The 25,969-nt window shown below is 44.9% G+C and overlaps 1 protein-coding gene across 3 annotated transcripts in view; it reads left to right on the top strand.

Moving 5' to 3' along the window:
- CALN1 (calneuron 1) overlaps positions 1-25,969 on the top strand; it is a 668,523-nt gene that overhangs the window by 388,377 nt on the left and 254,177 nt on the right. For all 3 annotated transcript variants that reach the window (XM_026446609.1, XM_026446607.2, XM_026446608.2), the window contains one exon: positions 23,049-23,161. In XM_026446609.1, the coding sequence (XP_026302394.1) occupies positions 23,049-23,161 (113 nt within the window). The remainder of the gene's footprint in view (positions 1-23,048; positions 23,162-25,969) is intronic.

Genomic DNA, 25,969 nt, shown 5'->3' with positions numbered 1-25,969 from the left:
TACATGAGGTCAGGAGTTCAAGACCAGCCTGACCAACATAGTGAAATCCCATCTCTACTAAAAATACAAAAAATAGCCAGGTGTGGTGGCATGTGCCTGTAGTCCCAGCTACTTGGGAGGTTGAGGCAGGAGAATTGCTTGAACCCAGGAGGCAGAGTGCCACTGTACTCCAGCTTGGGCAACAAGAGAGAGCTTTCATCTCTAAATAAATAAATAATACCTACCTTTCATTGCTGTCATAAAAAGTAAAATAGCTTAACAATATGCTTGCCCTGTAGTTCATCACGGTGAGTGATGTTATTAGTATTTGCTTATTTGATCTGCTATTGATTGATAGCACGTGAAAGTCTTCCCTTTCTTAGCTCAGAAAAATTGTCTCATTACTATACCTTCTAGTATTCTCGGATCCTTGTGTCTTTCCCTCTTGTAAAGTTCAAGTCTCCTATTTCTGTGTTTCATGTGTTATCTTTCTCTCTCATCATTTTACTTCTTTTTTGTTTTCCCTGTCTAGACTAGGTCAGGGCTGTAGGTTATTGATATGATTATCTGTGCTGCTGCTGTTGCTATTTATTCTGCTATGGGAATTGTTCTTTTCCTACCGCAGATAATATGATATCATATTTTCTGACTGGGTATGGTGGCTCACACCGATAATCCCAGCACTTTGGGAGGCCAAGGTGAGAGGATTGCTTGAAGCTGGAAGTTCTAGAGCAGCCTGAACAACATAGCAAGACCCTGTCTCTACAAAAAATAATAATAAAATAAAAGTAGCTGGGCATGGTGGTGTGCACCTGTAGTTCTAGCTACTTGGGAGGCTGAAGTGGGAAGATTGCTTGGGCCCAGAAGGTTGAGGCTATAGAGTGCTGTAATCATGGCACTGCACTCCAGCCTGGGCAACACAGCGAGACACTGTTGAAAGAGAGAGAAGGAAGGAAGGAAGGAAAGAGGAAGGAAGGGAGGAAGGAGGAAAGAAGGGAGGAAGGACGGAAGGGAGGAAAGAAGGCAGAGAAGGAAAGAAGGGAGGAAAGTAAGGAGGGAGGCAGAGAAGAAAGGAAGGAAAGAAGGGAAGGAGGGAGGGAGGAAAAAGGGAGGCAGAGAAGAAAGGAGGGAATGGAGGGAGGAAGGAAGGAAGGGAGGGAGGGAGGGAAGGAATGAAAAGGAAAGAAATTATATTTTTCAAAAAGCACTTATGTTTACCTCTATAAAATTAATATACTAATACGCTATTTTAAGCAACATAACAGAGGATTATATGAAGTTGAAGTGTATAAGTAAAAAGTTCATATCATGCAGATTTCAACTTTTCCATTACACAGTGGCTTCCCTTTCTGCCCTTCCCAGCTCCTGTGTCCTACCCCGTCCCTGTTTTTTCTTTATCAAGTCACCTGCAGGTGCTACTCTACTCATACATGGTGGCCCTTAAAATGCATACACCAAAAACAGAAATTGAAAACGATGATTAAAAAGAGATATGGGCTGGGTGGGGTGGCTCACGCCTGTAATCCCAGCACTTTGGGAGCCTGAGACGGGTGGATCACTTGAGCTCAAGAGTTCAAGCCCCGCCTGGCTAACATGGTGAAACCCAGTCTCTACTAAAATACAAAAATTAGCCAGGTGTGGTGGCACATACCTGTAGTCCCAGCTACTTGGGAGGTTGAGGCAGGAGAATCACTTGAAGCTGGGAGGCAGAGGTTGCAGTGAGCCAAGATCATGCCACTGCACTTTAGGCTGGGCAACAGAGCAAGACTCTGTCTCACAAAAAAACAAAAAGCAGCAATATGAATGAATGAAGCCTCTGATATCTGTGCCCACACTGTGATAGATGCTTATGAGCATCTCTTACTTTGCTCATATCGTGGAGACCACTGCCCCAGACAATATCCAATTTCCCTGCATTTTCCTTCTGCAGCATTTTCCCCTTTCTAACACACACACCCTTGTGAGTCCTTGGTTGTCTGTGCTCCCAGCTGAACTCTAATTTCCTAGAGGACAGTGTCCGCGTGGCCCCTGTTCACTGCAGTATCCCCAAGGCCGAGCACGACGGCTGCCACATCAGGGGTTTGGGTAAATATTTATTGACGTGAGTTAGAAGTTGCAGTTCCCTGCCAACGCATCCCAGGTAGGCTTTGACTTTGCTGGTGCATTGTCATTGTTCTTGCTTTTTCTCCTCACTGAAGTCAGGCTCTATTTTCTTTTTTCTATGTCATCTTATTGAGACAAGGTTCTGCTCTGTTACTCTGACTGCAGTGCAGTGGTGCCATCATAGCTCACTGCAGCCTTTAAGTCCTGGGCTCAAGCAATCCTCATGCCTCAGCCTCCCAGGTAGCTGGAACTACAGGTGCTCACCACCGCACTCAGCTGATTTTTTATTTCTTTTGTAGAGATGGCGTCTTGCTATGTTGTCCAGGCTGGTCTCAGACTCCCAGCCTCTCACCTCAATCTCCCAAAGTGCTGAAATTACAGGTAGCCACGACTCTCGGCCTCCTTCCACTCCTGTTTCAGCCTCTTGTGTTTTCATTTCATCTTCGTATGTCTATACAGACTCTTATTTGTGGACAGCTTTCACTGGCCATATCTAACATGAAGCAGGTGTTTCTTACCCTTTCTTCTCTCTCTGACAGTGAATAATTTGGAGGGGTTAATTTTGTCTTTGTACATTGAAGGGCAATGCTTGCCTTCTCTGCTGGATTAAACCTTACGATTCCCCGCTAGTTTTCAATTTTATTTTATTTTATTTATTTATTTATTTTGAGACAGAGTTTCACTCTGTTGTCCAGGCTAGAGTGCAGCGACACAATCTTGGCTCACTGCAGCCTCGACTTCCCCGGGCTCCGGTGATTCTCCCACCTCAGCTTTATGAGTACCTGTGACTACAGGCGCATGCCACCATGCCCAGCTAATTTTTGTATTTCTTGTAGAGACAGGGTTTTGCTAGGTTGCCCAGGCTTGTCTCCAACTCTTGGGCTCAAGAAATTCTCCCGCCTCGGCCTCCCAAAGTGCTAGGATTATAGGGGTGAGCTACCACAACTGGCCTTAGTTTTCAACCTCTTTTTTTTTTTTTTTTTTAAGAGGGAGTCTCGCTCTGTTGCCCAGACTAGAGTGCAATGGCACGATCTCGGCTCACTCAACCTCTGCCTCCCAGGTTTGAGTGATTCTCTTCTGCCTCAGATGCCAGAGTAGCTAGGATTACAGGCACCTGCCACCACACCTAGCTGATTTTTGTATTTTTTGTAGAGACGGGGTTTCACCATGTTGGCCAGGCTGGTCTCAAACTCCTGACCTCAGGTGATCCACCCGCCTCCACCTCCCAAAGTGTTGGGATTACAGGCATGAGCCACCACATCCCTCCTCTCTACAAAAAAATTTAAAAATGAATCAGGCATGGTGGTGTGTGCCTGTAGTCCCAGCTACTCAGGGAGGCTGAGGCAGGAGAATTGCCTTAGCCTCAGAATTGGAAGTGCAGTCAGTTATGATTGTGTCACTGCACTCCAGCCTGGGCAACAGAAAGAGACCCTGTCTCAAAAAGAAAAAAAAAAAAAAAGAGAGAGAAGAAAAAGGAGGAAGAAAACTGGAGCCTGTGGAGCCTATGGTCCCACTCACTGCATTACGTTCCGGTGCTGGAACTTCTCCCCATGTCATATGCTGGGGTTGTTCCTGCAACTCAAGGTCAAAACAGAGGCACCAAGAAGGGAGAGGAAATAGATAAAATGGAAGGGGGACAAGATGCCAGACTTCCTGGTAATCCAAGCGCTCATAGTCAGGAGCTGGCTGTCTGGGTGCCTTGATTTTGCAGACCTGGGTCTCCCAGCTTGGGGCAGGCAGCGTATGCTGTTCAAGCCACTTCCTACCCTTTCCTGGCAGGTGCTTTCTAGTAGTGCTTGCAGAGACCACCAGCTTTATTTCTCCATCCGCTTCACTGGAGCCATGCTGAGTGTACGTTCCCCAGATTCGTTCAGATGGATCACTATCTTCAGCTTCTAGGACCTCTGTGACTTTGTGTCTTTTTCTAGTTTCATGGAGACTTCCATGAGAAGTTGAGCAAAAGCATCAGAAATTGATATCTCCATGCCTCTTAATCCTGAAGTCAAGATTATTCTGCAGTCATTGCATCCATATTCTCAAAATGCCTAACATATTTCAGATCAGAAGTTCTAAGCTGTGGCTGGGTGCAGTGGTTCACGCCTCTAATCCCATTGCTTTGGGAGGCTGAGGTAGGAGGATTGCTTGAGGCCAAGAGTTGGAGATCGGCCTGGGAAACATAGCGAGACCCCATCTCTTCAAATAATTAAATAAATAAAAAATTAGCCAGGCATGGTGGTGCACACCTGTAGTCCTGGCTACTCAGGAACCTGAAGCAGGAAGTTCACTTGAACCCAGTAGTTTGAGCCTGCAATGAGCTGTGATTGTACCACGGCACTCTAGCCTGGGTGACAGCGCAAGACTCTGCCAAAAAAAAAAAAAAAAAAAAAAAAAAAAAATTCAGCTGAAATTATTCTCTGAAGGTTAAAAAATACCCTGCAACCATCGGAGTAGATAGAAGGTGAGGTTTGATGCAATTGAGAGGCCTTTTTCTGTCTTGCCTGGATACTTTCTCTTCCATATGGATCCCTGATGGAGGCATGAGTATAGGAGAAGTTGGAACGGGAAATAAAGCCCCCTTTATATCTGCCTTGCTCAGCTGTCATCTCCCCGTGCAGAAAAGAAGACAGGGGTAAGGTGGCTTGGCCTACTCTGAGGAGGCTGGCGCTGGATGAACCTACCACATAGATGAGAAACACGACCAGAAATGGGCTTCAGCTCTGAGCACAAACTTTTAGCACATCCTGGGAGCCAACCCCATCCGATTTGCTCCTGCTGTTCTGCTCTTTGGAGGAGAGGAGAGAGAGGGGACAATAGCAGCACTAGGAAGTGCTGCCCCAACTCTCATATTCACCCCTGATATGGTTTGGTTGTGTCCCCACCCAAATCTCATCTTGAACTCCCGCGTGTTGTGGGAGGGACCTGGTGGGAGGTAATTGAATCATGGTGGGGGTGGGGGGACTTTCCCGTGCTGTTCTTGTGGTAGTGAATAAGTCTCACAAGTCCTGATGGTTTTAAACAGAGATGTTCCCCTGCACAAGCTCTCTCTCTTTGCCTGCTGCCATCCATGTGACTTGTTCCTCCTTTGCCTCCCGCCATGATTGTGAGGCCTCCCCAGCCATGTGGGACTGTAAGTCCAACTAAACTTTTTTCTTTTATAAATTGCCCAGTCTCAGGTATGTCTTTATCAGCAGCATGAAAACGAACTAATACAACCCCATTACTTCTTTTTTATTTAAGAGACAGGGTCTCACTCTGTTGTCCAAACTGGACAGCTGCAGCCTCAAACTTCTGGGCTCAAGCGATCTTTCTGCCTCGACCTCCAGAGTGGCTGGGACTAAAGCATAGGACCATCACACCTGGCAAAGTTTTTTAAAATTTTTTTGTAAAGATGGGATCTGGCTATGTTGTCCAAGCTGGTTTCAAACTCCTGGCCTCAAGCTATCCTCCGGGTCAGCCTCCCAAACTATTGGGATTCTAGGCATGAGCCACCATGCCTGGCTTGATTTTCCTACTCTGCTATGGTTAAGTGATATTTTTCATTCTAATGTAAAGTGTGCATAAAAGCATTTTTTTCTATTTTTATTGTTCTGCATTATGTAATACATACAAAAACTTTGTGCTTATTGTTCCACTCCCCTGGGAAATGGGCTTCCTTGGGGTGCTGGACTGGTGAAGGCAATGAATCTCTCTGGGTTGTCCAGACCTTTATTTAACTCTGACCAGCTGTGTGGGGATAAGGTAGTTCAGGAACTAGGAGAGCCTGCTGAATGTAAAATTCCATGAACAGAAGCAGAGAATGACGAGACTGTGCTAGTTCTTTCAGAATAACAGCAGCACCCTTGCACTGCACAGAGTTAAACATCCCAGATCTGGAAGGACCCTACCTTGTGTCACTAGCAGCTGCAAGATCTATATTAGGGCCTCTGAACCACGAGAAGCCATGCATCTATTCCTGCTCTAGGTCGAAATGTTTATTTCTATAAATTTTTGTGGCCTTGGCTCAATGACTCAGGAACTCAGAATAAGAGTGGGGGTGTGTGCAGAAGTGTTGGCCTAGCAAGATATCCTTAGGATGGCACATTTGCAAGGCTGGCCCTTAGCTGCTTTCTGGAAAATTGGAGTTTTGGAGGGGTCCCACCATTCCTAAAACTCTTAAGAGTGGTTCATCATGGCCTGTTTGTTCAAACAATATGGTTTATGCTAAGCACCATTTTCCTTTTGGGAGTCTTATTCATTTATTTTTAAGAGGTAAAGCTAACTCTGTTGCCCAGGCTGGAGTGCAATGACACAGTCAGAGTTCACTGCAGCCTCAACCTGCTGGCCTCAAGCAATCCTGCAGCCTCAGCCTCCCAAAGTGCTGGGATTATACGTGTGATCCACTGCTCCTGCCCCTGTTTGAGAGTCTTGAATTTGAGTACATGCCAGGCAGAGAGTGCAAGCATGACCAGCCCCCGATGAAAACCCTGGACATTCATTCTCTAGTGAACTTTCCTGGTGGGCAGCATTTCACATCTATTGACACTACTCGTTGTTAAGGGAGTGATGCCTGTCCTGTGGATGCCACTGGGAGAGGATTCTGAAATCTTGAGTCTGGTTTCCTCTAGATTTTTGCCCCACACTCTGGATCTTTCAGATGATTGTGTGTGGTACTCTTTCTCCATAATAAATTATAGCTACACATACAACTGTATGCTCAGTCTTGGGAGGACTTGTACCAAACTATTGAACATGGTAATGGGTCTTGGGTGTCCCTCCAACACATGGCCCACCCACCTAACGTGAGATACCTCCAATGCATAACCTGTCTGAAAGCCTGCAGCCCCCTTCGAACCAAGTTGCTACTCCTAAGTCCCTTCTATAAAAATTCTGGTGCTGCTGTCAGGGCAAGAACATGATTTTTGCCATTTTGCTATTCTGTGTTAGTCTGTTCTCAGGCTGCTAATAAAGACTTACCTCGAGACTGGATAATTTATAAAGGAAATAGGTTTAATGGACTCATAGTTCCACATGGCTGGGGAGGCCTCGCAATCATGGCAAAAGGCAAGGAGGAGCAAAGCCACGTCTTACATGGTGGCAGGCAAAGAAGGAGAGGCCATGTGCAGGAGAATTCCCCTTTATCAAACCATCAGATCTCATGAGACTTATTCACTGTCTAGAGAACAGCACAGGAAAGACCCACCCCCATGATCCAATTACCACCCACTGGGTCCCTCCCATGACACATGGGAATTATGGGAGCTACAATTCAAGATGAGGTTTGCGCCAGGTGTGATGGCTCATACCTGTAATCCCAGCACTTTGGGAGGTTGAGGTGGGCAGATCACCTGAGGTCAGGAGTTCGAGACCAGCCTGGCCAACATGGTGAAACCCTGTCTCTACTAAAAATGCAAAAATTAACCGAGTGTAGTGGTGCGCACCTGTAATCCCAGCTACTTGGGAGGCTGAGGCGGGAGAATTGCTTGAACCCAGGAGGCAGAGGTTGCAGTGAGCCGAGATCGGACCACTGCACTCCAGCCTGGGCGACAGAGCCAGACGCTGTCTCAAAAAAAAAAAAGAAATTGGGGTGGGGACAAAGCCAAAACATATCACACCCCAATCCCCTCACTCCGGTAATCAGCCCCACAATGTCCCTTTCTCAGTCTTCATCCTACCTGGCCCTCTGTGGCAATGAACATTACTAGAGACTAACCTTTTTAACATTACTAGAGACCAACACTTTTTAAGAGGTTGACATTAAAGGATTAGGCAAAAGAATTCTCAGGGTGGGGAAGGGGTGTTTTCTCATTCAATTTGAGCTAAAGGTGTTTCCTAAGAGCCATTTGTGGAGATTGACTTCTGATTGCTGCAGCATAAAGCATACAGCAGCTTATGTTTGAGCCACCTGCAAAAAGTTTAAAGGCCTGGGCTGGGGCTGGAGCTGCTGTTGAGTTTAGTAACCAAGCAGAACAGGAGAGGGTTGCCTTTGGAAGAGCTGCCATCTCAATGATACGTGGGACAATGGAGGAGCCTGCTTGGGGATGTCTTGAGGACCTCCTAGAGTGCTAATATTGCCTCAGAAAAGGGAGAGACCTTCAGAAGCCCAGAGGTTTGGGAGGACATTTTCAGTAGCCAAAAGTGGCAGAGGCCTGGGCCCCCCTTTTCCCTTACTCTTCCAAGTCTATCCAACTATGGTGTAGCTAGAAACCACAGCTGCACGGTGGGGAAGAAGGTAGACTTAATAAGAGTGGTGGTGGTGGGGGAGACCTTGATCTATTCCTCTTCCTCACTCTAGGTTTACTAGCCTGGGTCAAGCCCAAGTCAAAAGAGGGAAGGTGTTTTCTTTTAATGGAGGGAAGTCTGTGGTTATGTGGTTAGTAGCCTGCATGGGATCTTTTATTATCTAAAAGTTACTGGATGACTTTTGATTCCTTAAGAGTCTATAACAAAGCCATGGGACCAGCCCAGTGCTCTCTTCAGGAAATGATATGAGACAAGGAAGCTTGAACAGGGAGTTGTGAGAAAGAGCAAAGTGTTTCTGCTTGCACCCTGTGGAGTCTAGCTCATCCAACACGCCACCTACACAGCTGCTCCTCACAGTCCTCTTCTCTTTCCTGCCTTGCTCCTTTCCTTCCTTTGCTCTTGATGAGTTCATCTGGCTAGATACAAACAACTGGATTCACTGTTTAGTTTTTAAATTTTATTTACCTTTTGTACAGGTAAATGGTTCTGAAGCTTTTCTGAACAGATAAATGGTTTTGAACAGTCATATGGTTCAAATATCAAAAATTATGAAAAGATATTTACGGCTAGGCAGGGTGGCTCACACCTATAGTTCTAGCTCCTAGTGTTACAGGAAAGTGGTCCTGATTCAGACCCCAAGAGACAGTTCTTGGATCTCATGCAAGAAAGATTGTGGGGTGAGTCTGTAAAGTGAAAGCAAGTTTGTTGGGAAAGTAAAGGAATAAAAGAATGGCTACTCCATAGACAGAGCAGCCATGAGGGCTGCTGGGTGCCCATTTTTATGGTTATTTCTTAATGATATGCTAAACCAGGGGTGGATTATTTATGCCTCCCCTTTTTAGATCATATAGGGTAACTTCTTGATGTTGCCATGGCATTTGTAAATTGTCATGGCGCTGGTGGGAGTGTAGCAGTGAGGAGGACCAGAGGTCACTCTCATTGCCATCTTGGTTTTGGTGGGTTTTGGCCAGCTTCTTTACTGCAATCTGTTTTATGAGCAAGTTCTTTATGACCTGTATCTTGTGCTGACCTCCTGTCTCATCCTGTGCCTTAGAATGCCTAACCTTCTGGGAATGCAGTACAGAGGATTTCAGCCTTATTTTACCCAGCTCCTATTCAAGATGGAGTTGCTCTGGTTCAAACGCCTCTGACACTAGCACTCTGGGAGGCCGAGGTGGGAGGGTGGCTTGAGGTCAGGAGTTCAAAGTTACAGTGAGCTGTGATCACACCAACTGCACTCCAGCCTGGGTGACAGAGCAAGGCCCTATCTCAAAAAAGAAAAAAAAAAAAACAGATGCTAGATTGATGCAAAAGTAATTTCAGTTTTTGCCATGCTGATGGAATGGGAATTCTGGAGTCCATGGAAGGCTTGAAACTTCCAGGAGAAGGCTTGGGGGTGGCATAAAGGTAGCTCCCCATTCCTCACCTACAGCACTGTACTTGTGTTCCAGGAAGCTGTGTATGCATTCCAGGAGCAGCGTGCACACAATTTGTGAGAACTCGGTTAAATAAAAACATCCTGTCCTCCAAATACCAGGGACCTGTGTTCTGATCACTGATCAGTGGTTCTGATTACAAAGGTGCAAAGAGGCTGGAAGCCATTGCTGGTGCACCTGGCCCCCTGTTGCAAGCCCCTCCCCCTCTGATTGAAGTTGCTTTCAGGGGATTTTAAGGTCCAGTGTCCTGTCCCTCCATCCCCCCTCCCCCCACTTCCCCACTTTTATTTTCCCTCTTTGGGGAGCCAGACATTAAGGAGTAGGACATTCAAAAGCAATTGCCTCTACAAGGAACACTAGAAAGTGACTACACAGGCCCAGGGAAAGGTACAGGGACAGAAAAGACCTGAGAAGACATTCAGTTTAGTCAGATTGATCACTGGCATAGAGACAAAATATTCAGGCTTGGGTGGTAAAGGCAGCTCCCCATTCCCCACCCACAAGCCTGTACTAGTGCTTCAGGAAACTGTGTATGCATTCCAGGAGTAGCTTGCACAGTTTCCGAGAACTAAGTTAAATAAAAACATCCTGTCCTCCAAATATCAGGAATCTGTGTTTTGATCACAGTGTTTGCAGTGTTTGCTTCCTCTGAACCTTGATGAGTTCATCCGACTGGATACAAACAACTGAATTCATTGTTTAGTCTTTACATTTTATTTATTTTTTGAACAGTTAATAAATGATATGGTTCAAATACCAAAAATTGTGAAAAGATATTTAAGGCTAGGCAGGGTGGCTCACACCTGTAGTCCTAGCTCCTAGCACTTTGGGAGGCTGAGGTGGGAAGATGGCTTGAGGCCAGGAGTTTGAGGTTACAGTGAGCTGTGATCGCACCACTGCACTCCAGCCAGAGTGACAACCAAAACAGTAAACAAAAACTAAAACAATACAAGTAAATCAAAACAAATCAAAAATGACAAAGTAATAACAAAAAATAAATCCTTGGGAGAAGGGAGAATCTGATTTCCAGAGATACCACTTGTTACATTAACACATCCAGTTTTCAGCAAAACGAAATCACAAAGCATAAAAGAAACAAGAAAGAATGGACCATTCAAAGGGAAAAAAATAAACAGAAGCGGTTCCTGAAAAAGACCTGATGGCAGATCTAATACACAATGAATAAAGAAAGACATTAAGAAAGTCAAGAAAATAATTTTGAAGCAAGTTGAAATATCTGTAAAGAGATAGAAAACCTAAAATGAAACGTAAAAGAAATTCTAAAGCCGAAAAGTATAATAATGGAAATGAAAAATTCACTAGAGGGGCTCAAACAGGCAGAAGGAAGAATCAGTAAATTTGAAGATAGGACAAAGGAAATTACCAAGACTGGAAAAAAAATAGATTGAAGGAACATGAACAAAACCTAAGGAATCTGTAGGATACCATCATGTGGACCAATTGACCTATTGTGGGAGTCCTGGAGGAAGAGATCATAGAGGAGGGGGTAGAGGGAATATTTGAAGAAAGAATGGTTGAAAACTTCCTAAATTTGATGAAAAACATTAATATAAACATTCAAGGAGCTTGACAATCTCCAGGTAAGATGAACTGAAAGAGTCCCACAGCAAGACACATTATAATCAAACTTTCAAAAGACGAAGAGAGAATCTTTGTAGCAGTAAGAGAGAGGCACCTCATCACATATGAGATCATCAGTAAGATTGTCAGCATGTTTCTCACCAGAAACTTTGGATGTGAGAAGGCAATGGGCTGATATATTCAAAATGATAAAAGAAAAAACATCCCGGTCAATCAAGAAGCCAATATCCAGCAAAACTGTCCTTCAAAGGTGAGGGAGAAATTAAGACATTCTTAGATAAACAAAATAGGAGGGAGTTTGTTATGACTAGATTTCCCCTGCAACAGATGCTAAGGGGAGTCCTTCAGGCTGAAATTTATGGACACTAGACAGTAACTTGAAGCTGTGTGAAGCAATAAAGATCACAATAAAGGTACAATTATGTGGGCAATTATAAAAGCTAATATTATTGTAACATTGGTTTGTAACTCTACATTTTGTTTTCTACATAATTTAAGGCTAATGCATTTTCAAAAATTACTCGTTTATGGTTTTGGCCATGTAATGTATAAAGACGTAATTTTGTGACATCAACAACTGAAAGGAGTGGGAATGGAAATGTAAAGGAGTAGTATTTTTGTATGTTATTGCAGTTAAGCTGGTATAAATCCAAATTAGAGTGTATAACTTTAGTATATTAAATGTAATCCCCATGGCAACTACAAAGAAAATAGACATATACACAAAAAAGGAAATGAGAAAGGAATTTAAAAGTTTCACTACAAAAAGATCAACTACACACAAAAGAAGACAGCAATGCAGGAAATGAGGGGCCAAAAACTTTAAGGCATGTGGGAAACAAATAGGAAAATGACAGAAGTAAGTTCCTCCTTATTAGCCTAAAAAAGGAAGGAAATGCTGGCATAGGCTACAACATGGATGAACCTTGAAGACTTTATGCTACTTGAAATAAGCCAGACACAAAAAAGACATGATTCTACTTGCATGAGATAGTTGGAGTAGTCAAAATCCAAGAGAGAAAGTAGAATGGTGGTCATCGGGGACTGGAGGGTAGGAGCAATGAGGAGCTATGGTTTCAGGGGTGGGGGTTTCAGTTTTGCAAGAAGAAAAGGATTCAGAGCATGGATGGTGGTGGTAATGGTTACACAACATTAGGAATGCATTTAATACTAGACCTGTACACCTAAAAATAATTGTGATAGTAAATTTTATATTATGTCTATTTTACTACAAGAAAAAAAGAAAAGGAGCTGTTATGAGAACACGCTCTACTATTCCTGTGCCCCACCTGCCAGATGTGCCAATGAATAAATTGCTATTATTAGTTTTTGGGGAGTGGGTATGTGTCTGGATATTTTTACATAAATATTTATGCAGAGAAATCAGACTATATATTCTCCTTGACCTCCCTGTTTGTTTGTTTGTTTGTTTTGGTTTGTTTGTTCATTTTTGTTTTGAGAGGGAGTCTCGCCCTTTCGTCCAGGTTGGAATACAGTGGCGCAATTTGAGACAGAGTCTGGCCCTGTTGCCCAGGCTGGAGTACAGTGGCGTGATCTCGGCTCACTGCAAGCTCTGCTCCCGGATTCACACCATTCTCCTGCCTTAGCCTCCCCAGTAGCTGGGATTACAGGCGCCCGCCACCACGCCTGGCTAATTTTTTTGTATTTTTAGTAGAGACCGTATTTCACCATCCTGTTAGCCAGGATGGTCTCGATCTCCTGACCTCGTGATCCACCCACCTCAGCCTCCCAAAGTGCTGGGATTATAGGCCTAAGCCACCGTGCCCAGCTGACCTCCCCGTTTTTTTTTTTTTTTTTTTTTAAACCAAATTGTAGCATACTAAAATACAGTTCTATACCTTGCTTCTTCAACTTGAGAAGCTATCTTGAAGATCTTAGAGATCTTCCCATAGATCCTGGAGCCTTTTTTTTTTTTTTTTTTTTTTTTTTTTTTTGAGACGGAGTCTTACTCTGTCATTCTGTTGCCCAGGCTGCAGTGCAGTGGCATGATCACAGCTCACCACAATCTCCACCTCCCAGGTTCAAGCGATTCTCATGCCTTAGCCTTGTGAGTAGCTGGAATTACCGGCATGCACCACCATTCCTGGCTAATTTTTGTGTTTTAGTAGAGATGGGGTTTGCTGTCTTGACCAGGCTGGCCTCCAACTCCTAGCCTCAAGTGATCTGTCTGATTGGCCTCCCAAAGTGTTGAGATTACAGGCGTGAGCCACTGTTCCCAGGCACATCCTGGAGACTTTTAAATCCACATTTTTTAGCTCTCAGGCACTCCCTGACACCATCCTGCCTGCACCTCAAAACCAGTATTTCCCCAGTACGTCCTCCTGACATCTTTATTCTTCCTAATTAGTTTCATGGTCCCTTCGGTGTCGCAAACCAGACACCTCAGTGTCACTCTTGCCTCCTACTCTTCCTACCCTTCCAGTCAGTTGCCATGTCTTATCAGTTCCATCTGAAATGCCTTTTTCTTGTACCCAGTCTTCTCCAGTCCCCATCCTCCACACTGGCTGCCTTCCCTATTGTCTTAACTAAGACCCCTTCTCCAGTCAGCTCTGCCCCATCCAGGCCAACCTTCACACTGTCCCCAGATTGATCTTCGGTGAGCAAAGGTCTGGCACTTTCATACCCAAGCCTGGGCAGGTTCTACTGATTCTGCATCGAAGATGAGCCCGTCAGCCTGCCTTGATCTTCTGGGCCCAGCTGGTCCTGCTGTCTTCCTATGGGGATCCTCTATCCAGCTTGAAGGGTGGTTGGTCACCTTCCCTCCTTCCTAGCATCCTCACCATTGCTTGGGCCACTCAGCTCATCTCCCTTTGCAGTTCATTAGAATCCTTCCGTCTTTTAAAGGCTCACTGCAAAACCGTGGAGAATGACCTCTCTGGACCCCGCGTTCCTGCCTTTGTCCCGCCTTAGCACAATGCTTTGAGGTCAGTTACAGCACTCCCTTGATTCTGCCTTGGGTAATGGATTGCAAGCCCCTGGAAGCTAAGCTATGCCTTATGCTTTGGGGATTTAGTCAACTAATTTGAATGGAGTCTCAGATAGACATTTTTTCTTGTCTCCTTGTTACCCTTTGAAGCCCACCCATTTTTCCTGTATATTCCTCTCTTCCCTTTTATTTTGCAGTGATTTTTTTTTTTTAGGATTATTTTACCTCCTTGTGAGAATTTCACCTGGTTGGTCTTAATGAATGTTGTACAGTCCTGGCACTCCTGCAGCTTCCTGCCCTAGTTCAAGTTCATTACTTTGACTCACATAGCAGTGGGAAACCATGAGATGCAGATCTTGGCAGGTTAGCTTTCTGTGCTTCTTGCTAAGTGGATCATGGTATTTGGAAGCTGGAGAAGGGAAAATGAGGCCTGGTCGGAGTGAATTACATTCTTTCTTTCTGCAGCTACTTGCTCATTCAAGAGTCATAAAAGAAGTTAATCAAAGTTTTTGCGTTTAGAACCTCCTGAATTCCATGAAAAGTTGCAGATCTGGGAAGAGGGTCACCTTTGTCTTTTGGGGTTATGTGATTCTGTAATGGCAGTTTGATGGGACCCTGCAGGGCCTGGACAGGTTTTGTTCATCAGACCAGTTCTTTTCTGGTGGAGGAGGTTTCAGATGTGTGCAGGGTTCTATGTGAAAGACCTGAATCCCCTCCCTGACAATGGAGCACCCATAAAGAATTACTAAGATCCTGACTGCTGTCAGAGAGATTTGAGGAGCATCTGTTTAGACAATTGCCATTTGCATTAAAGCCCTTGATAGCCATCTCTCCCAATTTACCACTAACTTCCTTCCTAAACGCCCAGATAGGAAAACACACTATAACTCTAAAGCTTTAAAAAGAGCTTGAGGTCCTGTGATCCTATGCCAGGACCAAGAACTGGGGTCTCTAATGTCAAGGGAAGGCGTACAATATTGGGGTTAATACTAGGGTTCTGGTCGGGTGCAGTGGATCACACTTGTAATCCCAGTGCTTTGGGAAGCTGAGGTGGGAGGATCAGTTGAGGCCAGGAGTTCAAGTCTAGCCTGGGCAACATAGTGAGACCCTGTCTCTACAAAAAATTTAAAAATTAGTCAGGAGCTGGGTGCAGTGGCTCACGCTTGTAATCCCAGCACTTTGGGAGGCCGAGGCAGGCGGATCACCTGAGGTCAGGAGTTTGAGACCAGCCTGGCCAACATGGTGAAACCCCATCTCTACTAAAAATACAAAAATGAGCCGGGCATGGTGGCGGGTGCCTGTAATCCCAGCTACTCAGGAGGCTGAGGCAGGAGAATCACTTGAACCCGGGAGGCAGAGGTTGTGGCCAGCCGAGATCGTGCCATTGCACTCCAGCCTGGATGACAGAGTGAGAGTCTGTTTCAAAAAAAAAAAAAAAAAAAAAAAATTAGCCAGGCGTGGTGGCAAATAGTGGTGGTCCTAGCTACTCATGAGCCTGAGGTGGGAGGATCACTCGAACCCAGGAGTTCAAAGTTGCAGAGTTATGACTGCACCACTGCACTTCTGGGTGAGAGAGTGAGATCCTATCTTTAGAAAAACAAAAAACAAAGCAATTGTGGTTCTGAGCTGAGCCCCCACTCTGCCTCATGGTAGCTGCATGGCTTTGATATAGTTATTTTTAACCTCTTCTTTTCTAAGTTTTCTCATTGATAAAATGTGGAAGGGGAGAACCTATTTATAGTGTTGGCATGGAATTAAACAAGGTAATACATGTAAAGCCCTGAGCTCAGTGCCTGGTACATAGCAAGTATTAAGTAAGTGGTTCCTATTACTTATCATCACTCTCTGAAATGATGAAGAATGGCCTCTGGTGGCTGACCTGAGATGCAAGAGCTAGACTACAGGGAGCCATTTAGAGTTCAGTTTGACTCTGTGTACCTGGTGCCATAGCACTCCCTTGGTAAGAAGAGCCGGGATCAGGAGACAGTGATCCAGACAGACCATGTCAATGAGTGACCGTTTGAAAGGCCATAAAAAGCACAGGCAGACTGCTGGGGCTGGAATCTCGGCTCTACTCCCTGCATAAGTTTCTGCAAGCTACTGAACCTCTTTGAGCCTCAGTTTTCTCATTTGTCAAATGGGCAGCAGGAAGATGTAAATGAGTTAGCATAGGTCCCAGCACTTTGGAAGGCTGTGGCAGGTAGATTGCTTGAGGCCAACCTGGGCAACATAGCAAGACCTCATCTCTGAAAAAATTTTAAAACATTGGCCAAGAGTGCTGGCACGCTCCTGTAATTCCAGGTACTCCAGAAGCTGAGGCGGGAGGATTGCTTGAGCCCAGGAGTTTGGGGCTGCAATGAGCTATGATGGCACCACTGCACTCCAGCCTAGGTGACAGTACAAGACCCCGTCTCTAAAAAAAAAAAAAAAAAAAAAAATGTGGGTATTTTAAAAACCATGTCCATCGCATTGTGTGTGCCCAGTAAATGTTAGATAGTATTATGATTATCAGATTTCCTGGACCTTGCTTCAGCCTGGCAGCTTGGGAATGGTTTTTAGGGACTTAGTGTGAAACCTACCTCTGAGATTCTATTTGTCTCCATTCCCCTGAGACTGAGGGGGTGGGGGCATATGGATCAGACTTCTGGGTACAATGGTGATAACTTTTGGGGCATATTCCTAGCCCTGTTTGTCTGTTAAATTAAAATCTGCTAAAGAGGTCATTTCCATAGTCTAAATCGGAATAGAACCTTCATGTTTACCAGTAAGGTTGGCACAGAATTGTAGATTAGAAGGAAGAGTCTTCATTTACTGAAGGTCTGCAGAAAATGTGTTGTGTTCTTACATACTTAGGAACCAGAGCTGAGAAATATCAGAAGACAGCTAGAGATATGGGAGACCTACCCTGATTACTCCTCCAACCATGGGCCTGGAGAAACCCCCCTTTCCTCATTGAGTAACAAAGAGATTGTATAAGAAAAGAAGACTGTTTTCCCGATACTCTCACGCTCAAGACCAAATAGACCAAAGTGTGGGTTTTTCTCCCTCACCAAGCAATTCCCCAGTTATCTGCAAACACTAGACTGGATGTCCTACAATTAAATTGAATTCTGTTACTATCTGTTGCTATCTACCTGGAGTTAGCCTTATTTGAGGAGCACCTGTTTAGACAATTGCCATTTGCATTAGGTCCCTCAGGTCAAGGGCTCAGTCCCACAAGATTGCTCCCACTTAGGACACCATTTCAAAGTTCATGTGGCCACCTGTGCTTCTGACCACAAATCACAGGTTTCCTCTTTGAGTTCATTCATTTACTAGAGCAGTTCACAGAATTCAGGAAAGCACTTTACTGATTATTACCCATTTATTAGAAAAGAATACAACTCAGAGAAAGCCAGAGAGGCGTAAGGTAATAGGAGTGGTACATGCAGCTTCCATGCCCTCTCTGGGAGCACCATCCTCCCAGCATCTTTGTGTGTTCACCAACCTGAAAACTCTCTGAACCTCATACATTAGGGACCTTTATGGAGGTGTCATCATGTAGGCATGATTGATTATTAACCCAATCTTCAGCTCATCTTTCCTCTCTGGAGGTTGGGGAGATGGGGCTGAAATTTCCAAGGTTCTAATCATGGTTTGGTGTTTCTGGTGATCATCTCCCACTGGAAGCCCACCAAGAAGTGCTTCATTAGAACAAAAGACATTCCTGTCACCCAGGAAGTTCCAAAGCATTTAGGAGTTCTGGCCAGGAACTGGAGTCAAAGACCAAATATTAGAACAAAAGATGCTCCTTGCACTCCTATCACTTACGGAATTATAAGTGTTTTATGAACTGTGTACCAGGAAACAGAGACAAAGGTTTCTATATCTATATCTATTATCTGTCTGTCTATCTGTATGTATGTATTTGAGATGAAGTGTTGCTCTTTCACCCGGGCTGGAGGCCAGTGGCATGACCTCAGCTCGCTGCAACCTCCACCTCCCAGACTCAAGCGATTCTCCTGCCTCAGCCACCTGAATAGCTGGGATGACAGATGTGCACCACCACACCCAGCTAATTTTTGTATTTTTAGTAGACACGGGGTTTCACCATGTTAACCAGGCTGGTCTCAAACTCCTGACCTCAAGTGACCCACCCGTCTTGGCCTCCCAAAGTGTCGGGATTATAGGCATGAGCCACTGTGACTGGCCAATATGCATTTCTTATTATAAATCACAGTATCACAAGCAAAAAACACGTATCGACCAATCTGGGATTCCAAATGTCCTCTCCTAAATTACTGGAAGCAAATACTTCCATGATCTGGACCTCTTCTGCCAAGTCACGTGTACTCCACGCCATAGTTGGCCCTGCCCGTAGGATCCTGAGTGCCCTTCCCCGTCGCTTCTTCTCTGGCCAACAATTTGGAATAGCAAATGAGCTGCTCCCTTTGCCAGGACCAGGATGTGTTTCAGAAGCATCGTTTCTGCTTGTCAGCTTTTGGTCTGCAGTTCCCAGCCAAGTGCACCATCTGCGAGCACTGCCTGGTGCTGTGATGATTTGGTCCAGAGCTCCATGTGGACCTGTGAAATGCACCAGTTCCAAACTGCTGCGCTCCCTGCACCCTGAGGCGAGGTTTCAGAGAGGTGGGTGGTCTCCCTCCTCCTCCTACCTTGAAGGTGCAGTGTTCAAAGATGGCCTCATTCTCCTGGTGCTGGCAAGCATGGGTTTTGCCACATCCTGTAAACTATGAGGTTCCCAAGTGGGAGAGAATGGTGCCCGTTATATCATGGTCAGGAGTTTAAGTAGCCTGGCGGACATATCTTAGATCAGGTCTCATGTGCTTTTTTTGTTTGTTTGTTTGTTTTTTGTTGTTGTTTTCTGTTTTGTTTTGAGACAGGCTCTCACTCTGTCACCCAGGCTGGAGTGCAGTGGTGCCATCTTGGCTCAGTGCAACCCCCGCCTCCCAGGCTCAAGTGATTCTTCTGCCTCTCTGTCCCATGTAGCTGGGACTACAGGTGCCCACCACCACACCCGGCTAATTTTTGTATTTTTAGTAGAGATGGGGTTTCACCATGTTGCCCAAGCTGGTCTCAAACTCTTGGCCTTAAGTGATCCGCCCTCCTCGACTTCCCAAAGTGCTGGGATTACAGGCATGAGCCACCGCATCCGGCCCTCATGACGTCTTTGCAAAAATTTAGATCCATGTCCTTGAGCTTCTAAGCCTGTATGAACAGTTAGACCTCACTGTGGGTGCAGATAGTGGGATGACGCCCACTGCTGATAGACCAACATTCCAGAGAGGGTACCTAGGAAAAAGAACCACAGTACTTGGGGCATCTGCGAGTCCAGTGCTTCTTAACCTTCCTCTTCTTTCTTTAAATAAGCACCACCCAAGAGCCTTTTCAGATAGACATTTTTCCAGTTGTCCCACCCCCTTGAAATTTTGTACAGATACACTGTGTATTATGTACTGTGCCCTAGGAGAGCCACAAGCCTTTGTAATATCTAACATTGACTAATATTACTTTGTTCCCTATACTGTCTCTCTTGAGAATGCATAGTTTAGTCTGAGACTGGTCATCCAGCCCCACCTATGACCAGGGGAGGTGATTTGGGCTGGGCAGAGTTCCTGCACGTGTGTAACAAGCATGTCTATCCAAGACATGGAGCCACATGGAGTTAGCTTTCAGAGGTGTCAAATTCTAGCAGACTAGGCCATTCCCCTTTCCCTCTAGCTTTCTACTTTTCACTTTTACAAATACTGGTTGATTATCTATCTGTAGGCAAATATCTTGTTCTATATTTGAGATAATGTTGTTTTGTTTTTTCTTTAAAAATGAAGTTATTGCGGTCAGGTATGGTGGCTCATGCCTGTAATCCCAGCACTTTGGGAGGCTGAGGAAGGAGGATCATTTGAACCCAGGAGATCAAGACCAGCTTGGGCAACATAGCAAGACCCCCCTCTCTATTTTTTTTTTCCCCAGACGGAGTCTTGCTCTGTCGCCCAGGTGGGAGTGCAGTCGTCTTATCTCAGCTCACTGTAACTTCTGCCTCCCCGGTTCAGCGATTCTCTTGCCTCAGCCTCCCAAATAGCTGGGATTACAGTCGCCTGCCACTAGGCCCAGCTAATTTTTGTATTTTTAGTAGAGACAGCGTTTCACCATGTTGGCCAGGCTGGTCTTGAACTCCTGACCTTATGATCCGCCCGCCTCGGCCTCCCAAAGTGCTGAGATTACAGGCGTGAGCCACCTCACCCAGCCCCCCTCTATTTTTTTAGGGGAGTTGTTAGATCCAAAGAAAACAGCACTTTACAGGATCTTGATTGGTACTTCCTGTCTATACCTGGGACAAGTATACCAGGAATGCATCATAGAGGCAATCTCTGTATTTCTGGCAGCATCGACTAGTGTGCTTTTGGAAGTATTTGATAATTTTGAAGGCAAGATGGTAACTCATGGTTGCTTGAATTCGCTTTCTTATGATTATCAGCAGGAGTGAAATTTTAGATGTATCTTGTTGAATGATGAGGTAAATCGATTTCTTCTCCAGAGGCCACTGAGGGCCCCTCGTCACTTGGTGGTTAAATCCTCCCTTTCCCATTGACTTGCCACGCCTCCCTAATCCTTTAGGAAGTTTGACCTCTGCTGGGATCTGTTCCTGGACAATCTGTTCTGAATTATTGGCATCTTGATGCTCACATCTGCTTGGCATTGTGAAATAGGTTTTGAATGAATATTCTTTGAAGGTGAATGCACTCTGAGAGGGCATTGATTTATGTGTGGGCATTCGGGCAAACTCTTGTGTGCAGACACCTGGCTGTCTGCGCTGGCTGCAGCCAAGATAGGGATGTGGTGAACTTTTGATGGATTTGCCCTTTTGAGCAGTTCTAAGGGTGCAGAATGCTACACTGATGACTCCTGGAGGATCCAATAATGCCTTGCAGGTTCGCTTTTGTCTGTTGAGTTGGCTCAAGTCCACCCTCTGGTTACTGTCAGCTCTAGCGTGAAAGATCCAACAGATGCTGAATTGAACAAAGAAAGAGCGAGCAAGAGACATCATTCATTCATTGTACAAGTACATACTGAAGGCCTGCTTTGGTGTTCCATATACAAAGATGTTTCAGACCAAGTCCTTGACCTTTCAGAACTCACAATCTTTCGCTTGTGAGATAGGCATGCAAATCAGTGACTGGGATATAAGATTTTCTTTTATTGTATTGTTTTATCATTATTATTTTTTGAGATGGAGTCTCACTCTTGTTGCCCAGGCTGGAGTGCAGTGATGCGATCTTGGCTCACTCAACCTCCGCCTCCCAGATTCAAGCGATTCTCCTGCCTCAGCCTCCCAAGTAGCTGGAATTACAATTGTGGGCCACCACACCCAGCTAATTTTGTACTTTTAGTAGAGACAGGATTTCACCATGTTGGTCAGGCTGGTCTCGAACTCCTGACCTCAGGTGATCCACCCACCTCGGCCTTCCAAAGTGCTGGGATTACAGGCATGAGCCACCGCGCCTGGCCGGGTTACATGGTTTTAAATTCTATAGTAGGTACACGTGGAGTTAGTAGGAGAGAGAGAAAAAAAGTTCAACCAGTTCTGCCTAATGAGATCAGGAATAAAACAAAAAGAGAACATGACATTTCAGCTCTGTCTTAGAGAAAGAGATATTCACCAGATAGGCAAGTGAGAGAAAGCATCTCAGACAGAGGGACCAGCATACACACGCACGCAGAGGTGTGAAGGAACTTGCATCTTATGCAAAGGTTGGGACAAATGGATGCAAAAGAGATAGTGAAGCTTGAACGCTATGCTGAGGTGGTATCCCTATTTTCAATCAAAGGTGCTGTTCAGGCCGGGTGCAGTGGCTCATGCCTATAATCTCAGCAATTTGGGAGGCCAAGGCAGGTGGATCACTTGAGGTCAGGAGTTAGAGGCCAGCCTGGGCAACATGGTGAAACCCCGTCTTCTACTAAATATACAAAAATTAGCCGGGCTTGGTGGCTCACTCCTGTAATCGCAGCTACTCAGGAGGCTGAGGCATGAGAATCGCTTGAACCTGGAAGGTGGAGGTTGCAGTGAGCCGAGATTGCACCACTGCACTCCAGCCTGGGCAACAGAGCAAGACATCATCTCAAAAAAAAAAAAAAAAAGAAAATGCTGTTCAAATGTAGAAAGCATGATCAGATTTGGTTTGGGGGAATTAAACTGAGAACTGCATAGAAGAGGCTGTGAAGGTAAGAGTGTAGAAGCCATGCTGCTCATAACAGAATTGTAACTGGGGACATTAATTCTTGGAAGGATTTTCTCACCTTCATTGTTGAAAAGAGAATTAGCCATTGAGTAATGAGGAAGATACAGCAGCTACAGATACTTAAGAGGTGGAGTCAAGAAGCCTTGATGACTAAATGTTTATGTGGGTGACAAGGATGGTGGAAGAGATAGGGTGAAGCTACCACTTCCATCATGTCCAACTGGGCAATTCGGAGTAAAAGGAGAAGTAGGGGTGAGGTATAGCCATGTTAAGTGGGAGGTGATGGTTGGACATTTAGCTAGAAATACCGTCAAATGTTTAGGAATACGTGGAGGTACTAATAATTACCAATTTCTTATGGTACTTTCAGTCACTGAAGAACATTGAACAGTTTTAAGTAAGGTTACCAGCTCTTCTTCACTGACTGAGGTCACGCCCAGAAGAAAAGCATAGAGGTGTTTGTTGCCTCGGGTACAGCAGGTCAAGTTCAGCTTGTTTGCAACTCATATTTACATCTTCTCCTTGCAGGGGATGGCCAGGTGGATTTTGATGAATTCATGACCATCCTTGGCCCCAAACTGGTGTCTTCAGAAGGTCGCGATGGTTTTCTTGGAAACACGATAGACAGCATATTCTGGCAGGTGAGTAAGAATTTTTTTTTTTTTTTTTTTTTTAGATTGAGTTTGACAGTAAACATGTCTGAGAGTAACTTTTGCTTCTGAATTCTTGAGCTTCTGTTTGGCACGTGAAGATCTCTTCTGGGCTGAGCGACATATGTTCCCGAACAAAGAATCAAAACTATTACTTTTATAGGGTTTGGAGGACTGAAATATCTTCCCATTTTTTTCTCATAGGATTTTTTTTTTTTTTTTTTTTTTTTTGCATTTGGGAAAAGTGAAGTTATTCTACTGCTCATTCACAAAAGTCTTTTTCCTGGGGACACTGCAAAGGGGCACACGAATATTATGTGAACCGGTTCTGTCTTTGACCCCAGTTCCGGGATATCTTTGCTGAGAGAATGGCATGGTTGCCTGGTACATTTGGATCCCATCAATATCCTTGTTCTTAATGAGAGAGCATGGTTTTGTCTAAGAATGTATATTCAATGCTTCTCAGTTAGCTCCTATTTCTACCTTGTAAAATCTCTTAGGAAATTCCAAACATCTAACATTCTAATGATTAAAGTATAATGAAATCATTTTTATAATACTTCTCTACTCTTAAAATGTGACAATTATTTTATGATTATAAAATTTAGAGAGTGGGTTATCAATCATTATTTTAAAAAATTTGAATCAAGTAAGTTGTCTGTCAAATTAAATTAAACTACTGGTTAGACACATAAAACGCCATTCAGACACAGCATGGTTTTTTGAAAATTTCTTGATACTGTTTTTTCCCTTCACTGAGAGATTTCTCTAACCTAGATAAGGGTTGCAGTTGGCATGTCTTTCTAGTCTTATTCAGGTACCCATATTGCATAGAACCAACAAGTATTTAGTAAGAACTTATGTGTGCTATAATCTATCAGTCTTTGTGGGTTTTACAAAAGGCATTTGAGACTCAGACCTAGCTATTTAAGAATTTGACTGGGGAGCTGAATTTGGTGGCTCATGCCTGTAGTTCCAGCACTTTGGGAGGCTGAGGCAAGAGGATCGCTTGAGGTCAGGAATTCAAGACCAGGCTGGGCAACATAGCAAGATCCTGCCTCTACAAACAATTTTAAAAATCAGCCATATGTGATGATGCATGCCTGTAGTCCCATCTAGTCTTGAGGCTGAGGCAGGAAGATCACTTGAGCCCAGGAGTTCAAAGCTACAGTAAGCTATGATCACACCACTGCACTCTAGCCTAGGCAACAGAGCAAGACCCTGTCTCAAACAAACAAAAATAACAATTTGGCTAGGGAAACACAATTAAGAGAGGGAAAACAAACAAGTGATTCATTAGTGTGATGGTCACTAGACTGTAACTCCTTGAAGCACAGGGCTTCAGAGTTGTAGCTCACTCGGTACATGCTGTACACAGCAAGCCGTCAATAACTATTTGTTTCAATAGATGAATGGAAGGGCAAAAAAGGAGGAAAGGTCTTGAAGGGTCAGAAAAGAATTTGGGGAATGTGACACTTGCTTTGAACCTTGAAATATGGGTGGAATTAAATGCAAAGAAAGAAAAGAGGGCATTCCAGGCCTGCTGTGATGAGAGTTTGAAAAGGGGTGGGCATGGGGAAGTCATCGACCATGACTAAGATACCATTTGAAGGGCAAGACCTCAGGACCCACTGGCAGACTGGATTTAGGGCCTGTAGAAAGGGAAGAGGTGAGGCTGACTCCAAAGTTCCCAACTTGCTGTTATTGGCAGGGGTCAGATCATGGAGCAACAGAGAAGTCTTGTAGGGTTGAATCCTCAATTGAACGTGCTGAGTGGAAGGTGAGCGTCAAACGGCCAAGCAAAGGAAGTCTATACACAGCTGAAATCAGCTGGGGCTGGGACACCAGATTGAGATTCATGAGAGCTGGTGGGTAAAATTATAGGCAAGGATGAGCTCACCGAGGGAAAGCACATAAATGAGGATGAGCAGAGAGACGGGACATGGTCCGAGAGGACATCCAGGGTCAGGGGAGAGTGAGACAGGGGCTCTTGAACTCCCCACTGCCGATAGGAAAACGCCATCTCCCTAAACTGATGTTAGGATCCGGAAGATCTCTAGGACCCGACTCACCATGCAAGGAGAATATTGCAGTGCTCATGGAACCTTCAGTTATGACTTGACACTTGCAGGGACAGATAGGCGGAGTCCCCTGGTGGAAACAGGAAATGACCCCAGAGTTCAGAAGATGAAGGAACATCGTTTCCCACCAGGCCATCTTTTGGCCCACGGAGGTTTACTCTGATGGGCCTTGGCGAGTTGCTTCTCCCCTGGGTCTTTCTCCTTCGTTCTCTCATTCTCCATCTGTTGTCCTGAATACCTTTTTGTGTGTTTGTCTTTTGTGTATTTTAAAGACAGGGTCTCATCCCTTCACCCAGGCTGGAGTATAATGATGCAACCATAGCTCACTGTAGCTTTGAACTCCTGGGCTCAAGTGATCCTCCCACTTCAGCCTTCCAAGGGGCTGGGACCACAGGTGCAAGCCACCATACCCTGCTATTTTTGTGTGTTTTTTGGTAGAGATGGCATCTTGCTATGTTGCCCAGGCTGGTCTCAAACTCGTAGCCTCAAGCGATCCTCCTGCCTTGCCTCCTAAAGTGCTGAGTTTACAGGAGTGAGCCATGACACCTGAGCCCCTAAATGCTTTCTACTCTTTACCTCCATCCTTAGGGCCCACTCCAGCCTAGGAGAATGTTCCAAGGCCTTGTAAGCTCTAAGCATTCTTCTTTCTGGCCCTCATCTGGATGGGAAGGAGCTATGGCTACTTAATCTACACTTAAGCAGAGGCCTCTTGTCTTCC

This window comes from Piliocolobus tephrosceles, chromosome 8, assembly GCF_002776525.5.
Source record: "Piliocolobus tephrosceles isolate RC106 chromosome 8, ASM277652v3, whole genome shotgun sequence".
Lineage (NCBI taxonomy): Eukaryota > Metazoa > Chordata > Mammalia > Primates > Cercopithecidae > Piliocolobus > Piliocolobus tephrosceles.
The sequence above is the reverse complement of the archived record's forward strand: the minus strand, read 5'-3'. Positions and strand labels throughout refer to the sequence as shown.